This window comes from Nerophis lumbriciformis, linkage group LG01 (assembly GCF_033978685.3).
Source record: "Nerophis lumbriciformis linkage group LG01, RoL_Nlum_v2.1, whole genome shotgun sequence".
Lineage (NCBI taxonomy): Eukaryota > Metazoa > Chordata > Actinopteri > Syngnathiformes > Syngnathidae > Nerophis > Nerophis lumbriciformis.
In genome coordinates, this window is record NC_084548.2 from 35,906,711 (window position 1) to 35,930,373 (window position 23,663).

Genomic DNA, 23,663 nt, shown 5'->3' on the forward strand with positions numbered 1-23,663 from the left:
AAACTCACCGTCTCTTCCTATTCAAAGATCACACCAGTGACGTGCGGTCACTGGAGGCAGGTGAGGCGGGGCCTCACCTGCCATCATTGAAAGAAAAAAAATGTAAAAAGAAAAAAAAAAAATTAAATTGTTATATGTATCCAGTGATTATACTATAAAGTTATTTTCCATTTAACTTCACCAGTTTTATATTATTTTTATTCAAAATCGCTGAATTTTCACATTTGCCGTTCAAATACTGAGAAGAGACGGTGCGGTGATCAGCAGCCAGTTGAGGCACGTCACTCAGTGCCGCAACATGGATTGCGGACTCGGCTAACTGCTGGTCTGCTGTGCAGTGAGACCGTATTGCTATATGAATTATATTATACATTTCCATAGTTTAGTTAGCTGAGGTATATAATGTATAGTGTATTTTGTCAACAACTGTATGTGTGTAAAGTATTTCTTGTGCTGAGCAATCATAAAACTGCTGCGAAGACGCACTGTGTGAGGCTCGCAGTAATCCCGCCTCCTGGTGCCGGTTAATGCACCTCCGCCGCAGACTGCACTCCCCGACGGGAGCGCCACACCAACCAAAGCCCACACCCAAACCCTCCACGTGCAAGACCGAATCCACCCAAAAGAAGTCACTTAACAAGAAGCCAACAAGTGCAAAAACAACAATGCTCGCGCCGGAGGAGCCGTGAACGACTGCAGGGACATAACATTAGGTACACCTGCAGACTGCAGCACGGATTTCATATTTCATTCATTCACAACTCCTCCAACACGAACACCACTGTTCCCGCACTTATAAGTAAAGGTATGACCATAATAAGGTTTTTTTTATTAAATGTGCTTTTTTGTGTGCTACAGTTTGTATGTGTAAAGTTAAAGTTAAGTTAAAGTACCAATGATTGTCCCACACACACTAGGTGTGGTGAAATTTGTCCTCTGCATTTGACCCATCCTCTTGCTCACCCCCTGGGATGTGAGGGGAGCAGTGGGCAGCAGCGGCGCCGCGCCCGGGAATAATTGTTGGTGATTTAACCCCCAATTCCAACCCTTGATGCTGAGTGCCAAGCAGGGAAGAATGCTGGTATGAGCTTTTAAACATAACCCGTTAACTGCTGCCAATCAAATGGTGAATAAGATTCTCTTTAGGGTTCATATGTTTGTAAATCTGACTGTGATGAAGTCAGTGCCTCACCAGTCATGAACCTCACCGCACGTCACTGGATCACACGCTGTGCATAGGGTCTCGTTTAGCGTGAAGAAGCGCATGTAAAATGTCAATTAATGAATGACATTAGTTTGAAATGTTCCCCATTCCTAGCCCTTTCCTGTTCCTTCACTGATAAGAATACAACTCATAGCAGAAATGATAGAATCCGCAGACTTGGAGGATGTTCATTCAGTTGTTTAATTTTGTAGAAAAAAAACAGATAACAGACATGACACAAAACTAAAAGAGAAGCAACAAACAATTTGCAGTCATGTTATTGTTATGATAGAATATACATTCAATGACAGCAAACACTAGTTATCCAAATTGCTATTATTAACTAACAGCCCTAGTTTGTGAATGTGAGTGTGAATGTTGTCTGTCTATATGTGTTGGCCCTGCGATGAGGTGGCGACTTGTCCGGGGTGTACCTCGCCTTCAGCCCGAAGGCAGCTCGGATAGGCTCCAGCACCCCCCGCAACCCCAAAAGGGACAAGCGGTAGAAAATGGATGGATGGATTGAACACCTTCAGCTAATGCGCGGTCGCATATGTTACGTACGTACGTAGTTACGTTATTATGTACGAGAAGCCGTAAGTGTAAAATACATCAGAAAGTTACTGTGTAAATGTTCCAAATAGCTCCTTTAATGAAAGCTGTCATTTACACTTAAACATAACAGAACAAGGTTACAACGAGCTAAGGAACAGCTATCATCGGGGACGGCGTGGCGCATTTGGCAGAGTGGCCGAGTCAGAAACCTGAGGGTTCCTGGTTCAATCCCCAGCTTCTACCAACCTCATCATGTCCGTTGTGTCCTTGAGCAAGACACTTCACCCTTGCTCCCGATGGGTCGTGGTTAGGGCCTTGCATGGCAGCTCCCGCCATCCGTGTGTGAATGTGTGTGTGAATGGGTGAATGTGGAAATAGTGTCAAAGCGCTTTGAGTACCTTGAAGGTAGAAAAGCGCTATACAAGTATGTGGAAGTTTCTTCCTAGCAGTTCCACTGTAGACACGGCACAAGAGCCAAGCGTACAGTTTTTAACAAAGGTTTTAATATACATCGGTTTTATCAAAAGTCTTTTTCCCCCAGAACGTGACTTTTCAGTCACGTCCGTATCCTCTCTCCCCTCCTGCTCCCGGTCGCTTACTGTTAAAGACAACAGATGATTAGATTAACACGTACCACCTGTGAAATCTTATCACCTGCCAGCTGTGTCTCGCCGTCAGCACTGCCATGCCCCCGTCTGATGGTGCTTTGTCCACAGCACCATGGACAGAGGCGGTGACCTTTGCTCCTCCACAAAGTATAACTCATTTACCATTTATCATGGATGTAGGTCATATTCGGTGATGAATCGCAAATCTGGATTGGGCAACGTGATGATCCTGGAACTTTTGGGGATTACATATTTTTCAAGAAGATAATGCATCTCGCCAAAGATCAAAGACTGTAAAAACTTTCCTTGAAAAAAGATGCATAAGAGCAATGTCCTGACCTGCAAATAGTCTTTTCAATCTAATTGAAAATCTGTGATGGAAATTGAAGAAAATTATCCATGACAAGACTCCAACCTGCAAAGCTGATCTGACAACAGCATCAGAGTAAGTTGGCGCAAGATCGATGGAGTGTACTGTTGTTGCTCATTAAGTCCATGCCTCAGAGACCGCAAGCTGTCATAAAACCCAGAGGTGCAACAAAGTACTGTAGTGTGTTGTAGTGTTTTTTTGTTTGTTTTTCATGCTTCCATATTTTTCATGAGCTTCCATAAGTTGCTATTTGTAATGTCCATAGTTTTGTGTCATATCTGTTATCATCTTTTTTCTCCAAAATTAAACAACAGAATGCACACCATCCAAGTCTGGTGATTCCATCATTTTGTCAGGGGTTGTATAATGGCAGATTTCTCTTAAACTCGCCGTCATCCCCCGCGGCACGTGGTGTGCTGGTCGTGTAAGGCTGTTGTACTGGGTTCCTTCCATCCCTGGTTGGAGCTGTGTCAGGAACATTTGCAAATGTATGTTTCAATTTTGTTAAAATTGTTATTTTGTACAAAAAAATAAATAAATAAACAATGTCTTCCCTGTGAATTTTTTGTAGAACAAAACATGCATCAAATTGAACTTAACTTTGATTAAAATAAGTATTAAAATCGTTTCACACAATTAAAAAACTTTGATAAAATGTTGTAAAATATACATAACCTAAGCAATCTAATAAGACTAAATACAGAGCTCAAAATTCTACCAATGTTCTACACAGATATCAGTGTAGAGCTTTGTTGGAACTGTTTATTTCAAAATTACATTTATCATAGTTTGCAGCAGTGGCGGGCCGTGCGTTTCCCACCTAGGCCTTCAGTGAATTCCGACTTCAATGATTACCTCTCAAAATACCATAATTGATGTCACCACATGACCATTGCTGGAGAAATACTATACATAAACACATTAACACCCTACTGGTCATTGAATCACAGCAACAGTATACAAAACGAGTTATTTTCTGGCGCATTTAAAAGTAAATTATAACACATCAGCAATTAAAACATATACTGTACCTTACATTTATCTGCTTGGCTTATGCAACTTCCGGTCAATAAAGTTTGATTCAAAGTACACATGATAAATTAACTTACCATGAATTGATTAACATGGAACCCCGACTTAAACAAGTTGAAAATCTTATTCGGGTGTTACCATTTAGTGGTCAATTGTACGGAATATGTACTGTACTGTACAATCTACTAATAAAAGTCTCAATCAATCAAAAAAACCCTGACCTCATGATGGCGACAAATACACATGTAACAATGTTAATTCAATGACAAGCATGACACACTTTAACAACAAGAGTTTACAACTTTTAGTTGTAACAACTGATTGGCTATTGCAACTGTCTATCAACTCTATGTTCTCAAATTGATCCACTAATGGTCTCGATGAGTATCCAATCACAGGACACGTAAATGTCACGTTCAATGTGAGGCCATCTAGGAGGCCTTACTGACAACAACGCATGATCTGATTGGCCATCACAACTGTCTATCAACTGTATGTCCCTGTTCACTTAAAGCGCACGGACGCCCGCATTGTTGAATCTGAAGGCTCTAGGCAGATTTGGTACAGCATGGCAACTGAATTCTGATTGGATACAAACTAAAACTAAAAACAACAGCACTGTAACATGCATAATATGACATGAAGAGAATATGAATAATTTTAGATATTTAGGGAAAGTAAATTAAAAAATAATTGTATTGTGTGGCTTCCTGTGCACTTAAGATGCGACTGTACGGTTTCACTACTTACGTATAAAATACTACACGGTCTAGCTCCAGCCTATCTTGCTGATTGTATTGTACCATATGTCCCGGCAAGAAATCTGCGTTTAAAGAACTCCGGCTTATTAGTGGTTCCCAGAGCAAAAAAAAAGTCTGCGGGCTATAGAACGTTTTCTATTCAGGCTCCAGTACTCTGGAATGCCCTCCCGGTAACAATTAGAGATGCTACCTCAGTAGAAGCATTTAAGTCCCATCTTAAAACTCATTTGTATACTCTAGCCTTTAAATAGACCCCTTTTTTAGACCAGTTGATCTGCCATTTCTTTTCCTTTCTCCTCTGCTCCCCCCCTTGTGGAGGGGGAGACACACAGGTACGGTGGCCATGGATGAAGTGCTGGTTGTCCAGAGTCGGGACCGGGGGTGGACCGCTCGCCTGTGCATCGGTTGGGGACATCTCTGCGCTGCTGACCGGTCTCCGCTCGGGATGGTTTCCTGCTGGCCCCACTATGGACTGGAATCTTACTATTATGTTGGATCCACTATGGACTGGACTCTCACAATATTATGTCAGACCCACTCGACATCCATTGCATTCGATCTCCCCTAGAGGGGGGGGGGTTACCCACATATGCGGTCCTCTCCAAGGTTTCTCATAGTCATTCACATCGACGTCCCACTGGGGTGAGTTTTTCCTTGCCCTTATGTGGGCTCTGTACCGAGGATGTCGTTGTGGCTTGTGCAGCCCTTTGAGACACTTGTGATTTAGGGCTATATACATAAACATTAATTGATTGATTGATTGGTATCTTTAATTATGATCATGATTTCTGGTTATGTTAGGCCAGCAGAGAAGGCTTTGCTGGCCCTGACAACACATCACTGGTTTGCAGTAGTGTACAACAACTTCATTGCATCATACCAAAGCACATTCAGCTCTTGGTCAAATAAAGGTTGGAGCTGCAGATTAAGATCCATCCATCCATCCATTTTCTACCGCTTATTCCCTTTGGGGTCGCGGGGGGCGCTGGAGCCTATCTCAGCTACAATCGGGCGGAAGGCGGGGTACACCCTGGACAAGTCGCCACCTCATCGCAGGGCCAACACAGATAGACAGACAACATTCACACTCGCATTCACACACTAGGGCCAATTTAGTGTTGCCAATCAACCTATCCCCAGGTGCATGTCTTTGGAGGTGGGAGGAAGCCGGAGTACCCGGAGGGAACCCACACACTCACGGGGAGGACATGCAAACTCCACACAGAAAGATCCCGAGCCCGGGATTGAACCCAAGACTACTCAGGACCTTAAGATAAATGGTCAAAATACAGTATGTAACTGTGAGACTGTGGGTTAAAATAAATAAATAAATAATAATATTTGTAATCATGTATACTGTACATACTCTTTGCTCAACTAAGATGTTTTACTAATAAAAATGTGTCTTCTCTTAATGGCACTTTTTGTCACAGTCATTAGTCCATCCGTCCTTTCATCCATCCATTTCTACGGCTTGTCATATTCAGGGTCACGGGAAGCTGGAGCCTATCCCAGCTGACTAAGGGCAAAAGGCGTACTACTCCCTGGACTGGTTGCCAGTCAATCACAGGGAACAAATAGTGAGACATGGTGGGGACTGAAACCACTCTGCGTGCAATTAAAATCAGGTGTGTCAACCACTACCACAACCACCTTCCAAAATAGTGGGGTGTGGTGAGGTGTCAGCGGGCCGTTTACAGCAGGAGGACTTTTAGTATGGAGGGTTTCGGATTTTTCTACGTTTCCCATAATGCATTGCCGGTAGCCACATTGATAGGCTTTGTTTGTAAACTCGCTCATTGTTGTTGATTATTCATCTGGTGATACTCATAATGCCGACGACGTGTGCAATTGTCAACTGCCACAATCGAGGTGGGAGAGGTATCACTAACTTTTATCACATTCCACAGTCACAGCATATTTCTGGACAGACGGATGGGGCTGAAAAGAAGAGTGAATAGCTATGGGGTGCCAAATGTCAAAGTTCAGTCACACTTTTCTGGAAGATAGATGTCTCACATTTAGCTCACTTTTCATTGCATTTGAGTTTGAATCTAAATATAAATCTTAATTTATGTAGGTTTGGATTAAACATTTAGATGTAACATTTATATTTAGAGTTAACATTTAGGTTTAGCTTTAACATTTAAATGTAACATGTATATTTAAGATTTAGGTTTAGATTTAACATTTAGCACTCACATTTAAATGTAAGATTTACATTTAAGGAATTAGATTTAACATTTAAGTTTAGACTTAACATTTAGATTTAGATTTGGCATTTAGATTTAAATGTTTTTTGGGTTGGTGCACTAATTGTAAGTGTATCTTGTGTTTTTTATGTTGATTTAATTTAAAAAAAAACAAAAAACAAAAAAAAACAACAAAAAAAACATTTTTTTAATTTCTTGTGCGGCCCGGTACCAATCGATCCACAGACCGGTACCGGGCCGTGGCCTGGTGGTTGGGGACCACTGTTTTAAGTGAACAATGAGAACTGATTTGCAGTACTTTTAAAATAAATGTTATTCTTACTCATTATTTGTACCGTTTTCTTTTTCTGTATTGTTAAAATACTCGTGCTACAAAGGTTTAGGCGAGGGACAATTCAAAATAGGGATTGGGATATGGTACCTTGTGGAATGTTTTGAATGAAAACACCAAAAATAAAATGATTGACATTGATATTTCAGAACAATTCCCACCAATAGTTAATCGTGGTGTAAATTTGTAATTATTCTGATCTACATTTAATCTTATAAGAGCTATCAGTAATTGTTTCCTTTTGATTAAAAAAAGAGATTTATAATGAGTACTTTGAAAGGAATGTCTCCTCAAGGTCTCTTCACGTAGTCGTGAACTCCATCTAGGGAACACTGTATGTCATGAGGATGTATAAAATAATTGAGAACAACTGCCAGTGGCCATTTTTATTAGTGTTACCGGAACATTTTTATTTATTGAGGCTTAATCTGTGATCGTGAATAATGGCAATGAGAACAAATATACTGATGAGTGTCAGACAGAGACGTACAAAGACAAACGTTAATGACAACTTTTATTGTTAACTGGGTGTACACATCTCTTTCGTTGCTTTGAGTAAATCATTTTGCACAACCAGACCGCCATCACTTTATTACTACCATTATGGCTTTTGGAAAAGACACCCAAAATAATCTCTGGGTTGTCTTCGCAACCCTTCCTTAACACATTTGCATGTCAAACAGCAAAAACATAGACAAAACAACCTTGTCGCTTTCATCAAGTCTCACAGTTTAATCATTCACAGTCACCTCTCTACATAACATAAATCCTCGTTACCCTATTACCTTGGCTTTTTATTGATTACAGAAATATTGCTGTGACTTTTTATTAAAGAAACAGAAAGGGCAGAATGTGAATAGCTGTATCAAACCTATACACTTCTCTATATTTACACAAAGTGAGCAATCATCTATGTACATGCTACATACTGCCACTCACTGGGTAAAGGAGTAGTTCTGACAGGCCGAGAGCAAGGATCTCATTCAAATCGAAGTCAAAGGTGATCCGAGGTCAGGGTCTGAGCAACTCTATTCAATACCCATAATCCATCTCACTGATACAGTACATGTTGACGTGTTGGTTTACTGGTGTGTGAAAGAGCTGTGCTTGGAGGTTTCTGGCAGCTTGACAGGGTGTCAGAGAACTTCAAGTTCCGCTAACTACTCAATGACCTGTTTCTACAAATGACTGCAAGTTGTCATCTGGTCCCGAAGCACCGCATCACATTGTTGTCAATCATATTTCTATTTCTATCAATGGGGTGTGTTGGGAAAACCATTAGATCACGTGCCACGCAAACATATCTGGCGGTGTTTCTTTGCCAGCTATTTCACATACCCGCTGAAAACATGTTTAAAACACAAACATGCTTGAAGACGGCAAGAGGAGACATCAGGTAGTCTCGTCTAAATAACAAAAAGCGAGGAACACAAAAGTCTGATGCAAACGAAGGAGCTTTAGGCCACCGTATTTGGCTCTAGCAGGGTTTTCACACTGGTTCAGTCGCCACTTTGCAGCACCCAAAAAACAACACGAGCAATTAAGTCCTGAGGTCAAGGAATGTGCAACACGTTCCCAGCCAGTCGCCAACTATTACAGCGGGGGCACAGCAAAGACTGAGAACAGCATTCTTGGAATTACCACTGCTTCTGACATGTAAAAAGCAGTATCTTATATACAAATAGGAATAAAATCAAGTGTAAAAATAGGCAATGCACATGAAACTATAGGCTTGGAGAGGGCTGAGGGCTGTTGAATCATCACTGGTGATTCAAAGAGGTAAAATTAGGTGCAAAGACAACAGTTGAACAACAACGCCTGTAATATCGCACACAATAAATTGTGTGTCAAGGCCAAGGGGGTATCTAAGGATAAGCAGGTGAGGACTTATACACTTTCTTAACCTCTTTGTCATCACTGGAGTGTTCTTTACAGTGTCCATGATTGTAGTGACCCTATTTGTAGTGTCCTAATTCAGCTGATTCGTTTCTTTTTCGGTATGCCATTTTAGATTCTTAATAACTCAAGTGTACTTTAAACCCAACTGTGCCAGATGAGGTAAAGTATCGACAGCTTCCCCAATAAGGTGCTAAAACTCCACTGATACACACAATTAATTGTCAAGTGAAAGAAAGGTGGTTGTGTTTGTGTGTATACACTAGAGACATGGCGAAAGAGAGAGATTGTGTGTGTGTGTTGCTGATCATATCATAAAGGGCCTTGATGAGGTGCAATATTCCAAGTTTGAGTTCGGGCTGAGGCATTTCATGAGCCGATAAAACAGCTCAGTCTCTTTATGTACAGCAACAGTCCAACAGAGTAGGGAAGATACATAAGAGAGTGAGGAAGTTTAGGTTAAGCTCTGTTCCAACAGCACATAACGCCAACACTGCCCTCTTCTGGACAGCAGCGGTAATAGCAGCAAGGAGAATCTGGAACTCTCCCACTTTTCTCCTCTGGGGTCTCAGACATTTCTTGTTCATCCTTTTCTGTCTTCAGGGGAGAGAATTATTCTTGTACTGTATGTATGGATCAGTCAATCCCTGTTCTGTTCTTGTTTCTATATGTGTACGTGTGTGTTGATTTTTAATCTTCAAGTGAAAGTGTGTCGCTCCTTCAGTGTGTATGGAGTGGTCGGTGAAGGTACATATCTGGCAGGCCTGCTCCACAAGTCACCAACGCCCCTCACTTTTGGGACCATCCGCCAACACTAAAACAGCACACTCTGCCTCCTGCTCTTCCCCTGAGCTGAGAGACAGAAAGAGACAACACTCAAACTAAAACACAGGTTTTATTGCATGAAAGCCATGACATGAAATACAAACTATATGACTGATTACCGTGCTTGACATGTAAACATTATACCAGTGATTACGTCTTTTATTCCCAAGGCATATCCTCATGTGAGCTGTCTCCAACTTTTTGAAGGTTCTCTGTCAAATTTGGCTGCAGGAATTTAATTTGGTGATTGGCAATAATGTTGGAAAAATATCAAACAAGACAAGACAGTCAACTTTTTTTTTTTTTTTTAAATCAATGTGTGATAAAACTATATAAGACTGTGTCATATTGGGAATAATAAACGTAGAAAATGTGAAATTTACATACAAATAACTTTATAATTAAAAAAAGTGGTTATTTTAATATAATTATTGTATCATGATTATAATAATAATTTTAATTTATTTACAAAAGGGCGGCATAGCTCAGTTGGTAGAGTGGCCGTGCCAGCATTTTGAGGGTTCCAGGTTCAATCCCCACTTCCGCTATCCTCGTCACTGCCGTTGTGTCCTTGGGCAAGACACTTTACCCACCTGCTCCCAGTGTCACCCACACTGGTTTAAATGCAACTTAGATATTGGGTTTCACTATGTAAACCGCTTTGAGTCACGAGAGAAAAGCGCTATACAAATATAATTCACTTCACTTCACTACACTACAAAAGCCAAATTACGTGTCATTTTATTGTGTAAAAAATTAGGTCACGCCTTTGTGTTTTTCCCCCCAATTGTGGCACCTCCAATGGGTTACGTTCAAAATGCTTTGGAAGGCATTCTGAAGATATCCTTAAAGTTTTCAATTAATTTGTCAAATGGTCAATGACTTAAGTCTTAAACGTGCCCCTGCAAAGATGTTTTGCTCAAATGGCAGCCATGTTTTTCAGCCAACGCTGCTCGAATTTTACAGACGAGCTCCATGCTTTGGAGTCAAAGCAGTGCCAAAAATCCTTGCGCGTAAAAAGGGCCATTTTGCCTGCGCGTCTTCTCTGTGCACGCGGCATCTTTTTGCTTGCGCATGGACTCTGTGTGCACTCACAGTGTGTCTTTCTTTCTCTCCTCTCATGCAACGTTCCTCCTTTTTGGCAAGTGGGGGCGGGTATTTAAGACACGGCCCAGAAACTGCTCTCTTTTTTAATTAGTCACTTTAAAGTAAGTACATTTTATTTATAAAGCGCTTTTCACAGATAAAATCACAAAGCGCTGTATAAAACATAGGTAAAGTAAAACAACAACTCAATTTAAAACAACAGGGGTAACATCATAAAAAGGATACAAAGTGAATTAAAAATGATAGTTAAAAGGTGCATTAACTAAAAGCTTTACTAAAAACAGAAGTTTTCAAATGTTTCTTAAAAGTTTCAACACAGTCAAGATAACGGAGGGACTGGTGCAAATTGTTCCAGAGTCTGGGAGCTATAGCCTGGAATGCCAGGTCCCCACGGGTTTTAAGACGAGTTTTCGGGATCTTTAGAAGACGCTGGCCTGAAGACCGGAGGCTGTGCCCTGAAGAGTAGGGGCATAACAAATCAGTGATGTACTGAGGGGCCCCACCATGCAACGCACGGAATGTCAGGACTAACATTTTAAACTCAATGCAGAATTTGACTGGAAGCCAATGAAGAGTGGATAAAACAGGGGTGATATGGGATGTTCTGGGTGCACCGATCAAAAGTCTGGCACCCGACTGTCTCCGGTCAGAGCCAAAAGAGTGAGAAAAGGCACATTGCAAACAGCGTTCGCGAGCAAGCAAAAAGACAATGCAAACGCGCACACAGTACAGGTACAAAATAAGTCCGCGCGCACAAATGGGTGGGTTTTTATGCGCAAGAGTTTTAGTACTGTTTGACACCATATCAGACTCCTTAGAGTTTGTACCGAATTTTGTGGTGATTCTTAAAATGTTAATACAATCCAATTTACCAGTTCAAACTTTGAGATTAATAACAGCACCACAATGTGGTGTACTTATCAGACATTAAATAATAGCACAGGCAACACAATGTTCCTCCTTTTTTAAGAGTTACACCAAGGAGTATTGACATATTTTAGATATGACTGCATACTCACCAGTTTAAGTCAAACACTGCAACCAAAGCATTCATGCTAATAATAAAGACACACCACTTCAGGGCCTTACCTAGAGGATCAACAAAAACTACATCTCTCAGTGGAGAAACCTAGAGAAGACTGCAAATAAAGAGTATCAAATGACTCTCCCTCATATTCCCCTCTTTTCTTCCCTGACAGAAAGATTGGTAGCAGGTTTGCTCTTAGAAAAAGAGGATGGGGTAAGTGAAAGTTGAGATGAGGCATGTGGGTGCAGGGCATGAAGTGTGAGGGAAAACTAGTGGTGCTGAGGGAAGAGAAAGACAATAGTAAGGAGAACATGAGAGTATGTATATGATTTTAAACAGGTGAGAATGCAAGAAGTGAAGCCTTATTTGACTTGAACCAACAGGAGACACATAAACATAGCGGCATTATAACATAGATAGCAGAATTTGAACTGAAGAGAAGAAAGGGGCAAGGTGACAGCGAAATAGAAAAAAAAAGGATACAGACAGAGTGAAAGAAACCGTATTTACCAGAATGGTAGCAACCACTCAGCCAGTCGAAGTTGAGGAGAGATTGTGACTCTGTGGCCTGGGATTGGCCGCTTCTCTCTGGAAGTACTGCGAGGGTGCAGAGCCTAGTTTATGGGCCATCGCTTTTTAGAGTTGGGGGTCGGGAATAAAGAAGTATGCGGAGTAGGGAGCACAAAGGAGACAGAAAATATTTAGGAAAAGATGAACATTGCAATAGAGGAGTGAATGGGTGCAGAGAAAAAGAAGAAGACAGTTTGTAAGGACAAGACAGCAGAGGCAGAAAGAAATACACAAACACACACTGACACTGAATTTGTTGGTTTGTTTGTGTGCATGTTCCTGCTTAAGTATTTGAGGTATCAAGCAATTTTGTTTTAAAAAAGGGGGCCCGTATTCTTCCATTGATGTCTTTTTCATTAAATTGAAATCATGAAATCATTACATTTCTGTCATCATATGCAAACAAATCATATTTCTACCGATTTGTCTAAAATGCATTGCGAGAAACTGCAATGTTAAAACAAGTTTTGTCTGGATCAGATCCAAGCTGTATGTTTGGCATCAAGTTAAAGCAAAACAAGAACAATCAGATTTAGTTTGAGCAATTGCTGTTCATAATATCATAAGGAAACATAAAAGTGATAGACTAGGACAAAGCACGCTGCACGACCATGACCACACAGCAGCATGTAAGACATAACAGAGCAGAAAGGAAGAAAGAGAAAAAGAGAAAGGAGGCCTATCCTTGTCATATTCCCACTCAGGTGTCCTCATTGTTTGTCTTTCTTTTCTAGTTTCCCGTCTTAAGAGACTTACTTGACTCCGGGTAGACTGAAGATCTCTTCCCTGGGTCTTTCTGTAGCTGAATGCCTTTTATAGAGAAAATAGATGCAGCTGAAAACAAAAGACAGGAGGTGAGACATGGCAATGTGCGCATGTTCGAGTGGGAATTTCTAGGAGTAGTTAACTCACTGTCAGCCAGCGTTTGAACCTGCTCGCCCAGAGTACGAAAATATGCATGCCTGAGAGCATCCTCTGCGGAAACTCTCTTTTTTGCCTCAAACTAGAATCACAAAGAGACATGAAATCAATTAGTAGTGTATTTATATGTAGGTACTGTAAATCAATTTTTACTTGAAAGGTGTAATGTTGACTACCTGCAGAAGGAGTGAAAGCAAGTCATGACCATCGTTGTCTATCCTAAATGTCAGCAAAGAACAGAGGGGAGAGGTCACTGAGATAAATTTTAATTGAGCGCTGCAGCATTCCTGCAATCTCTACAATGTAGGAACTACACTCACTGGAAACTTAATTATGGACATCTGCACAATCTAATACGATACAGTGCATCAGCAATCTTGGTTTTACAAAGACAACAATAAGTGTACATTACAATATATACCTGGGAGCGTGGTTAACAAGTGGCTCTGCGTTGTATCGAGGGAAATTGTAGGTTTTAAACTCTTCACTGGTGGTGATGCCAGGCCAAGTTTCTTCTGTCGGGGTGCCTAGATGAATTGACAGTTTAGTTTATTAGCCATTTGGTGGTAAACATACACTCTGGGCCTAATTTACTAAAAGTTTGCGCGTACTAAAACACGTGCAAACCTGATAGCACATACGAAGCTGATCTACTAAACATGTGCAAAGTGGATTGCGTCTGTTAAGTGAGCAATATAAGGAGTGCAATCCATTTTGCGTGGCTCGGGTGTTAAAGGGTCTGTGCCAGAAATTTGAGGGTTTTAGGTTCGATTCCCGCTCCCGCTATCGTAGTCCTTGGGCAAGACACTTTACCCACCTGCTCCTAGTGCCATCTACACTGGTTTAAATGTAACTTAAAGATGTAGATAATGGGTTTCACTATGTAAAGCGCTTTAAGTCACCAGAGAAAAGCGCTATATTAAATATAATCCACTTCACTAATATGCAAAATATATGCTAATCATATAGAGAGAAGATGCAAATATAATTATTAAGCAGGTGCAATGTAATTTATCAACACTCATCACCGTTTTGTGTTGCACTATTTTGCGTTTTATTTAGCATGCGTCGGAAGGACGTGCAAACTGACAGTTCCACACGCGGCTGCAGGATCAGTGCTCACGCTGCACAAACAAAGAATGGACAGAAAAAAATCCTTCGTCCAACGTGTGTGTGTCAATGTTTTGGACGGTTAAAAATAAGAATTAATTGACATATCGTCTATTCAGCAACATTATTTTATAATTTTATAGCTACTAAAGGACTTCAATGGCTGATTATCGGTCCTGCTAAACACCGACATTTATTTAATAATACCACCTTAACATTTGACAACCAAACAATTACACAAGGCGAATCAGTAAAGAATCTGGGTATTATCTTCGACCCAACTCTCTCTCGAATCACACATTAAGAGTGTTACTAAAACGGCCTTCTTTCATCTCCGTAATATCGCTAAAATTCGTTCTATTTTATCCACTAGCGACGCTGAGATCATTATTCATGCGTTCGTTACGTCTCGTCTCGACTACTGTAACGTATTATTTTCGGGTCTCCCTATGTCTAGCATTAAAAGATTACAATTGGTACAAAATGCGGCTGCCAGACTTTTGACAAGAACAAGAAAGTTTGATCATATTACGCCTATACTGGCTCACCTGCACTGGCTTCCTGTGCACTTAAGATGTGACTTTAAGGTTTTACTACTTACATATAAAATACTACACGGTCTAGCTCCGTCCTATCTTGTCGATTGTATTGTACCATATGTCCCGGCAAGAAATCTGCATTCAAAGAACTCCGGCTTATTAGTGATTCCCAGAGCCCAAAAAAAGTCTGCGGGCTATAGAGCGTTTTCTATTCGGGCTCCAGTACTATGGAATGCCCTCCCGGTAACAATTAGAGATGCTACCTCAGTAGAAGCATTTAAGTCCGATCTTAAAACTCATTTGTATACTCTAGCCTTTAAATAGACCCCCCTTTAGACCAGTTGATCTGACGTTTCTTTTCTTTTCTCCTCTGCTCCCCTCTTCCTTGTGGAGGGCGGGGGCACAGGTCCGGTGGCCATGGATGAAGTGCTGGCTGTCCAGAGTCGGGACCCGGGGTGGACCGCTCGCCTGTGCATCGGCTGGGAACATCTCTGCGCTGCTGACCCGTCTCCGCTCGGGATGGTGTCCTGCTGGCCCCACTATGGACTGGACTCTTACTATTATGTTGGATCCACTATGGACTAGACTCTCACAATATTATGCCAGACCCACTCGACATTCATTGCATTCGGTCTCCCCTAGAGGGGGGGGGGGTTACCCACATATGCGGTCCTCTCCAAGGTTTCTCATAGTCATTCACATCGACGTCCCACTGGGGTGAGTTTTTCCTTGCCCTTATGTGGGCTTTGTACCGAAGATGTCGTTGTGGCTTGTGCAGCCCTTTGAGACACTTGTGATTTAGGGCTATATAAATAAACATTGATTGATTGATTGATTAAAACAAATTCAATTGATGCGTTTAGATGTCCTTTAGTTTTTTTTAATGACGGTCCTTTTTTCCCCACATAGAATATATATTATCAAAATATTTTTATATGAAAACAATTCTTTAAGTATGCATTTTTTTTGCGTTTTGAGGAGAAAATGCAGCCTCCTTACAATGAGTGCGCCTTCAACGTGTAAAAAAGAAATAAAAAAGTGATTTCATTGTAGATGCACTAGCAGGACTGCTTCTAAAATGCCCATAAAAAGTGGTACATGTCTCCTACTTGTTTGAAAACATAGCAAAACGCCACAGGTAAAAGAGCATAACATGACTGTGCAGTATATGAGAGTGTCTCCGTGGTGATGCTCCATATCGTACACGCAAAATCCTCATTTAAAGAAGGCGGTCTGCACCCATTTCAACAATTGTACAGGCAATATTAATCAACCGCACGCAACAAGCCCACTAATAGTACACGCCATTTTATAGATTGCATACGCTGTTTAGCGCAAGATATTTAGATCTTAGTAAATCAGGCCCTGTACTGTACGTTTGACAATAAAAAGCAAAACTCATTAATATTTGTATCAGGTATTTATGTGGCCATAGGGTGACAAAAATGAGTATTTTCAGCCTGAAATACTACTTGTCTCACCGAGAATGCGGAATATGAGGTGCAGTTCATCCTCCACAGTGGATCCAGGAAAGAGAGGCCTGCCTGTGATCATCTCATAAAAGATGCAGCCCACACCCCTGCAGTGACAAATATTTAGCAGAATGAGTAATACACACATTAATTCATACTAAAGTGTGAATAGCGCAAAATGTACACTGTTTCTATTGACTTTAATTCACAATGTAACACCTTATTGCTACATAACCTGAGAGTAGGTCATATACTGTACATTGATGGGCACAGAACTCTCAAAGGAATATACAGCTGCAACCTGAGGCCCTTTAGTGGGACTTCTCCCAAGTACCTTCAAATACATATATTATTTTCTCAATTTCAATGACAACTTTATAAATAATGAAAGGTCAAATGGGACAACATTTAATAAATACATCTTTAAATAATTATTGAAATGTTTTGTTAACTAGAATTTATATTAAATACATAAATGTGTTATTCAATGTGTTACTTTTTTTATGTTAAAGTACATTTAATTATTTTTAATCATTTAGTCAATTATTTTAATATCAATTAATTATTTAATAATTTTTATTAATTATTGACTTCATTATTTCACAATTTAATTAATTATTTCATGAACATGTGTGTCAGCGCTTCATGAATATTTTATCCGTCAAACTCAGCCATCAAATCTAAATAATTGCTTTGGTCTGAAGCTTGAAAGCCTTTCAAAACATGGTGGCTAACGAGGAGATTTATATAGCGCTTTTCTAGAATATTTAAGCTACATTTGTAGCCAAAGCTGCCCTGGGGTAAACTGACGGAAACGTGGCTGCCAATTTGATCTTACGGTCTCTCCAACCACCACTAAACATTCATACACAAGGGTGTGCAGCACTGGAAGCAAGGTGGGTGAAGTGTCTTGCCCAAGGACACAACAGCAGTGGATAGGATGGCTAGCTCCTGGACAGCCGCCCTACTATCGGAGCCACCCCGCCGGCAAGAAAAATTAAATGATTAAATAATAATTTAAATGTTGAAAAAATTAATTATATTTTTAAATAACTAAATTCAAATTTCCGTTATAATACCTTAATTGGCACATTTAATAAGACATATGTCTACCAATTACAATGAATTAATTGTTTGTTTATTAATTATTTAAAGATTGATTTATTTAATACATTTTGTCCCATTTGACCCTCCATAATTAAAGAGCATCCAAACCACTCACTTCTAATATTTTCTAGTAAGTACTTTAATGTCACAAACATTTTAGATTTATAAAAAAAAACTTACAACAAAAACCTACGATTCCAGTTTTTATGTGTTTTTGCTCACCACATATCTATCGGCGTAGAGTACTCAGTGGAGCCCAGAAGCACATCTGGAGGTCGGTACCATAATGTCACTACTTCATTGGAGTAGGTCTTTGTGGGGACGGACTTGGCCCGTGCCAAACCTTAGTTAAAGAAGGAAAGCAAGCACACAATAGCAAATATATTGAATTACAGTAGTTAACAACCTATGACAAATCTTTAATACGCTAAAATACTGTCAACAGAAATCAACAAAAACATGACTGAGCGTGTAGCTAACTTGGTTTGAGCGTAGCACTGCTAGTCTGCACCATCCTAAAGCAGATTGAGTCGATAACTCCAGCAAAGGACGTTAAAATAATATCTGCATCAGCTGGGAGGACATAGGGTAAAAGTCCACTCTCCCAGGTAAATGCTGTACATTATTATTACATTACTTCATTAAACTACTGTAGTTAATAGTGCTACATGTAATTGTACTGTTTTCATTTCCATTACTATTTCTTATCTACAAGTTTGTTTTTCTTCTTAAAAGGCATAATACCAGTACATGTTAAAAAATGTGGTGTTGGGGGAGGGGGGCTGTGTGCAAGCATTGATTAAATTGTACATGTAAAACATTTTTAATTTAAAAAAAAAATCAGCTGAGTAAGTAAAACTACATCAGCCAGCGACAAATACAACAAACTCAAACCCAATAGAACTGTGCATTGTAAAATTATGCAACCATCAACTAGGAAAATTAACCATTATTTTGCAGAAAAATAAAATTATTGACTGCGGTTTCCTCACACCTCCAAAAACATGCACCTGGGGATAGGTTGATTGGCAACACTAAATTGGCCCTAGTGTGTGAATGTGAGTGTGAATGTTGTCTGTCTATCTGTGTTGGCCCTGCGATGAGGTGGTGACTTGTCCAGGGTGTAGCCCGCCTTCTGCCCGAATGCAGCTGAGATAGGCTCCAGCACCCCCCGCGACCCCAAAAGGGACAAGCGGTAGAAAAATGGATGGATGGATGGATAGATAGATACCGGGTTATAAGGCGCACAGTCGAGTTTTGAGGAAAAAAAATATATTTTAAGTGCGCCTTATAGTCCGGAAAATACGGTAAGTAATCAAAAAACATATTGAATTAAAGCATGGCTGTACCAAAGTCTGCCAGTTTCAGCTCTCCCTTCTCGTTGATGAGTAGGTTCTGAGGTTTGAGATCCCTGTGAAGGACCTTTCTTCGGTGGCAGTAAGCCAAACCTCGTAACAGCTGAAATAAAAAGATCTGTCGAGGACATAGTAAGAATATGATCCCATTCAACTTCGGAGCGCTTCACATCTCTAATCACATTAATTAGCATGGCTTACCTTGACATTTTGTACACTCATTATGCTCCCACAGTCATCCATGTACTGCTTCAGATCTTTCTCCTGATGGCACAAACATAATTGAATGTTAATATTTAGCTTAGTGTTCTATTAGTATAGCACTATATGCATATACAGTCACGGGCACTCACCAGGTATTCAAACACAAGTGTCAGGCACTTGTCAGTGTGGATAATGTCATGGAGAGTGACAATATTGGCGTGCTTCAAGTCTTTCAATAGAGACACTACAAGACAGAGACAAGAGAGAGCGTCAGTCAAACCCAAACAGCAAACTCAGCTGTTAAAGCAATCGCGCTGACAATAGCATTAAACCTTCTCTGATAGCTGTGCACGGCGCTCCCTCTTCGTGCTCCAGTCGGATCTCTTTTAAAGCCACCAAGTTGTCTGTTAGCTTGCTTCTCCCCTTAAAAACTGTAGCATATGTTCCCTGGCAAGAAAAGTACATTTGATATCAAAAAGGTCTACTGTATGTACAGTACTTTACAGGCTATTTTGGGCAATATTCTCAAATCATCTCACCTCTCCTAATTTGTCCAGTTTGATGTAGGTCTCGAGCTTCCCAAAACCAATTTCAGACTAAAAAGAAAGACAGAATGAATGAGTAACAGCACTGTGCCATGTCAATATGGCTAGAAAACAAAGGTAACCAATGTTCCCTCTAATTGTTCATGTGTCTGAGCAAACACAAAAACTCCCTGAGTATTCAGTGGAGCACATGTGAGCAACATCACACCTGGCAAGACCAGTATCACACCTGTCTCAAACCAATCTTTTATAATAACACTCAAATGAGAGGAGTCATTTTCATGAGATTATTTTGTAATATTAGTGATTTGGCCCACTTGTAATGAAAATAAAAGAAATCTTGTTTTTCATAAGCTATGGATTAGTGATGTACAATATGTCTGGGTGGGGGTCCTGCTTTGGAAATCATTTATACCCCTTTCAGAGATCACATTTAGTTCCCCTTAAACATCCTCATGTTGCACAATGAAATGTAAGCATAGGATGAAGTGTGCATTCCTGTAACTTTCTCTAGTAACAGCATTCCATGATTAATATCAATAAATTAACATTAATAATAAATGACAGTAGAATAAGCACACGTATGACTGAGGAGTCATAGTGTAACTTTGTGTGGTGTTTGAGTTGTCCGACTTTTTGTGTGGCCATAAACGCACCAGTGGCTTAGTGGTATGCGTGTTGGTGACAGATGACAAGTTAGTTTTGGCCTGGTTTGTACGGCAGAAAATGACTAGTTTTTCGAGATAGAAGTGTTTTACTCATGTTTTTGGTCTGGTTATGGCCGAATATAAACAGTTTTGTTCAATAAAGTGATCGATATAATTCCTGTCCTCGAAGCATCTCGATAGACGTTACAATAATTGAACGGTGTTCAATTGAACGGTGTTGACGAACACCGTTAGGACCGCTTGTTGTCACTGTCACTCAGAGTTGCATTGCAGAATTACACAGAATAAATGTGTTTTTTTTGTTTAGAATTCAGATGGGTTTGATTTGGTGCGCGGCATATATTTGCTGTGCGCAGAGGACACTTGAGCAGTGCGCAATTGCGCAAGCGCGCACCTAAGAGGGAACGTTGAAGGTAACCCTGTGATGCTCAAGGTAAATATATTATAATTTTGTCGGTCAAGTTTTAGAAAAAAATGGTTATAGCTTCCAGAATTATTAAACAGAAAGTGTTTCTTCTTAGTTCTGTTTGCAAACAACATCTTCTGATGAGGTAGACCAGTTTTTACATTTAAAAAAGTTATTACAACGGCAAATGTCTTATTGTAAATAAAGGTAGGTCAACCACTATCTTTACGCAACTACATTTTAAATATTGCAATTCTTCTTTGCACCCATACCACTGATGGTGACATTTACACTGCAGGGGTTTGAATCAGCAGACACCCATTATGCGTGTCTGTGCCAAAACATCAGCTCAGTCTCTGGTACACTCACAGTGTGTTGCTGGCCTCTCGCACTTTCACATAAGCTAGCACATTTCAAGATACAAAAAGAGGAGGCACTATTTTGATGGTAAGCTGATGTAAGCAACTATTATAGACTTTGACTGTACAAATATCATCAATCAATCAATCAATCAATCTTTATTTATATAGCCCTAAATCACAAGTGTCTCAAAGGGCTGCACAAGCCACAACGACATCCTCGGTACAAAGCCCACATAAGGGCAAGGAAAAACTCACCCCAGTGGGACGTCGATGTGAATGACTATGAGAAACCTTGGAGAGGACCGCATATGTGGGTAACCCCCCCCCTCTAGGGGAGACCGAAAGCAATGGATGTCGAGTAGGTCTGACATAATATTGTGAGAGTCCAGTCCATAGTGGATCCAATATAATAGTAAGAGTCCAGTCCATAGTGGGGCCAGCAGGACACCATCCCGAGCGGAGACGGGTCAGCAGCGCAGAGATGTTCCCAGCCGATGCACAGGCGAGCGGTCCACCCCGGGTCCTGACTCTGGACAGCCAGCACTTCATCCATGGCCACCGGACCTGTGCCCCCCCCCCTCAAGGAAAAGGGGAGCAGAGGAGAAAAGAAAAGAAACGGCAGATCAACTGGTCTAACAGGGGGGCTATTTAAAGGCTAGAGTATACAAATGAGTTTTAAGATGGGACTTAAATGCTTCTACTGAGGTAGCATCTCTAATTGTTACCGCGAGGGCATTCCATAGTACTGGAGCCCGAATAGAAAACGCTCTATAGCCCGCAGACTGAGTAATAATCATCCATCCATCCATTTTCTACTGCTTGTCCCTTTTGATTTCAAAATTATCATGATTATAATGTATTCATTAATTCCACAACAAAAACATTTTTCAGAGATTTTTTGTTCTTTATCATTGTCGCAATTATCAGTAATCAAATAACATAATACCAGTACAAAATAATAAATACTAACAACAGTATTATTGCTAATAAATACTTTACCTGCTAATTGTATTATTAATATACATACTAAGATTAACTTTATTGATACTTAAGGGGAAAACCTTACTTATGTGGAAAATAAACTCAAGTGTCATTGTCATCAAATGTCATTCAAGCCTATTTCTTCATTTTTAATAATCTATGTTATGCTGTTTTGATAATAACTGGAATGCACCTAATTAGATCCTTTGGTATAGTGCTGTTATTCTAATATTATTATTATTATGTTATTCTGGCTATATTAATTTTCAATGCCTATAGTTTATTCAACACAGACCAGAAGAAGCAATCTCTAATGTTAAAAGGTGACTGAATGAAAACTTTGACAGGAGTTCCTGTTGCTGTTTGTTTACATTGTACTGACTCAACGCTAAACTACCGTTTGTAAGTGACACGCTTATATTTAACTCCCTACTAACTAATTTCTTTATTAAGTAACTGGCCAGTAACATAATTTAACTCAGTTATTATGCCTCTCCTTTACTTTGATGTGTAAAACTGTACCATATTTGCCGTAACTATCTTTTGGTAGGTTTTGCAAATGGGTGAGCCATCGTCTTCAATGACTCCCTGGTCATTTTTAAATACCCGAAATATTCCCATGTTGCCGACTTCAGCTTTTTTGTGGGGCGTGTGTACAGTTTGCTGCCTTGTTCTGCTGCCATTTTTAAGCTAATGTAGCATACTAGCTTGTCTCTCGATAAATGCGATAAAAGCATGTGCATTGCTGGGGTAACTTTGTTTTCGTTCAATGCAAGTTATGCGGAAAATAACGTACCAGCATAATGTCCGTTTAAAGCGAGTGAAGAAGACTAAAACACAAGGTGTAGTAGAGCCTTTGAGATTAAACAAACGTGACCTTTTAAAGACGGTTAATAAATAGCAAAACCGGGTAATTGTTGCATCCCTTGTGGGAGGCCACTATGACAAAAACAACAAGCTTTTTCAATTAAAATTTGAAGATTTGTATCTGTATACAGAGGTGGTGTAATTATTATTTTTAAATGTTATGCCCTTTTCCACCGCAGGAACTTTTACAGGAACTTTCCCATTCACGCAGGAAAATAAAGTTCCTCCTGTGTTTCGACCAAAAAGTACCCAGCTAGATTAAGTTCTTCAGGAGAGAAAGAATAACGAAAGGAACTTTCGACTTGCAGAAATATCTGTGGGGCATCTGTGCTGAAGTACGCTGATCAGTGGAACTATCTTGCAGAGTTTTTACTCAGCCGTATGTCTTTAAACTATATGCAGTTTAATGTTGTTTATATATATATATATATATATTTTTTTTTTTTACGAAATTCATTTCGTTACGCAAAACTACGAGAAGTGGACAGACTCTTTTAAACGTATTTACAGAGGCATATGAAGCCGGACTCGAAGCAAAGACTACAGCTGCTTACTACTCTGAAATTTCGTTGGAGAAATGTGAAATAAAGGAGGCAGTAAACAAGCGGAACAAAGGTAAAATACATC

At 40.1% G+C, this 23,663-nt stretch overlaps 1 protein-coding gene across 6 annotated transcripts in view; it reads right to left on the reverse strand.

The window, feature by feature from the left end:
- Positions 1 to 7,507: 7,507 nt before the first annotated feature.
- The window catches only part of LOC133619388 (cyclin-dependent kinase 17-like), an 89,887-nt gene continuing 73,731 nt past the window's right edge, over positions 7,508 to 23,663 (reverse strand). For 2 of the 6 annotated variants that reach the window (XM_061980406.1, XM_061980397.2), the window contains 13 exons: positions 19,747 to 19,803; positions 19,540 to 19,654; positions 19,357 to 19,451; positions 19,205 to 19,267; positions 18,998 to 19,121; positions 17,871 to 17,991; positions 16,551 to 16,648; positions 13,842 to 13,947; positions 13,597 to 13,639; positions 13,412 to 13,502; positions 13,256 to 13,333; positions 12,440 to 12,526; positions 7,510 to 9,822 (listed from right to left, as the gene is read on the reverse strand). In XM_061980406.1, the coding sequence (XP_061836390.1) occupies positions 9,785 to 9,822; positions 12,440 to 12,526; positions 13,256 to 13,333; positions 13,412 to 13,502; positions 13,597 to 13,639; positions 13,842 to 13,947; positions 16,551 to 16,648; positions 17,871 to 17,991; positions 18,998 to 19,121; positions 19,205 to 19,267; positions 19,357 to 19,451; positions 19,540 to 19,654; positions 19,747 to 19,803 (1,116 nt within the window). In that variant the 3' untranslated portion in view covers positions 7,510 to 9,784. Of the gene's footprint in view, positions 9,823 to 12,439; positions 12,562 to 13,255; positions 13,334 to 13,411; positions 13,503 to 13,596; positions 13,640 to 13,841; positions 13,948 to 16,550; positions 16,649 to 17,870; positions 17,992 to 18,997; positions 19,122 to 19,204; positions 19,268 to 19,356; positions 19,452 to 19,539; positions 19,655 to 19,746; positions 19,804 to 23,663 lie in introns of all 6 variants that reach the window. The other 4 variants (XM_061980370.1, XM_061980379.1, XM_061980414.1 and 1 more) reach the window with 4 other exon arrangements.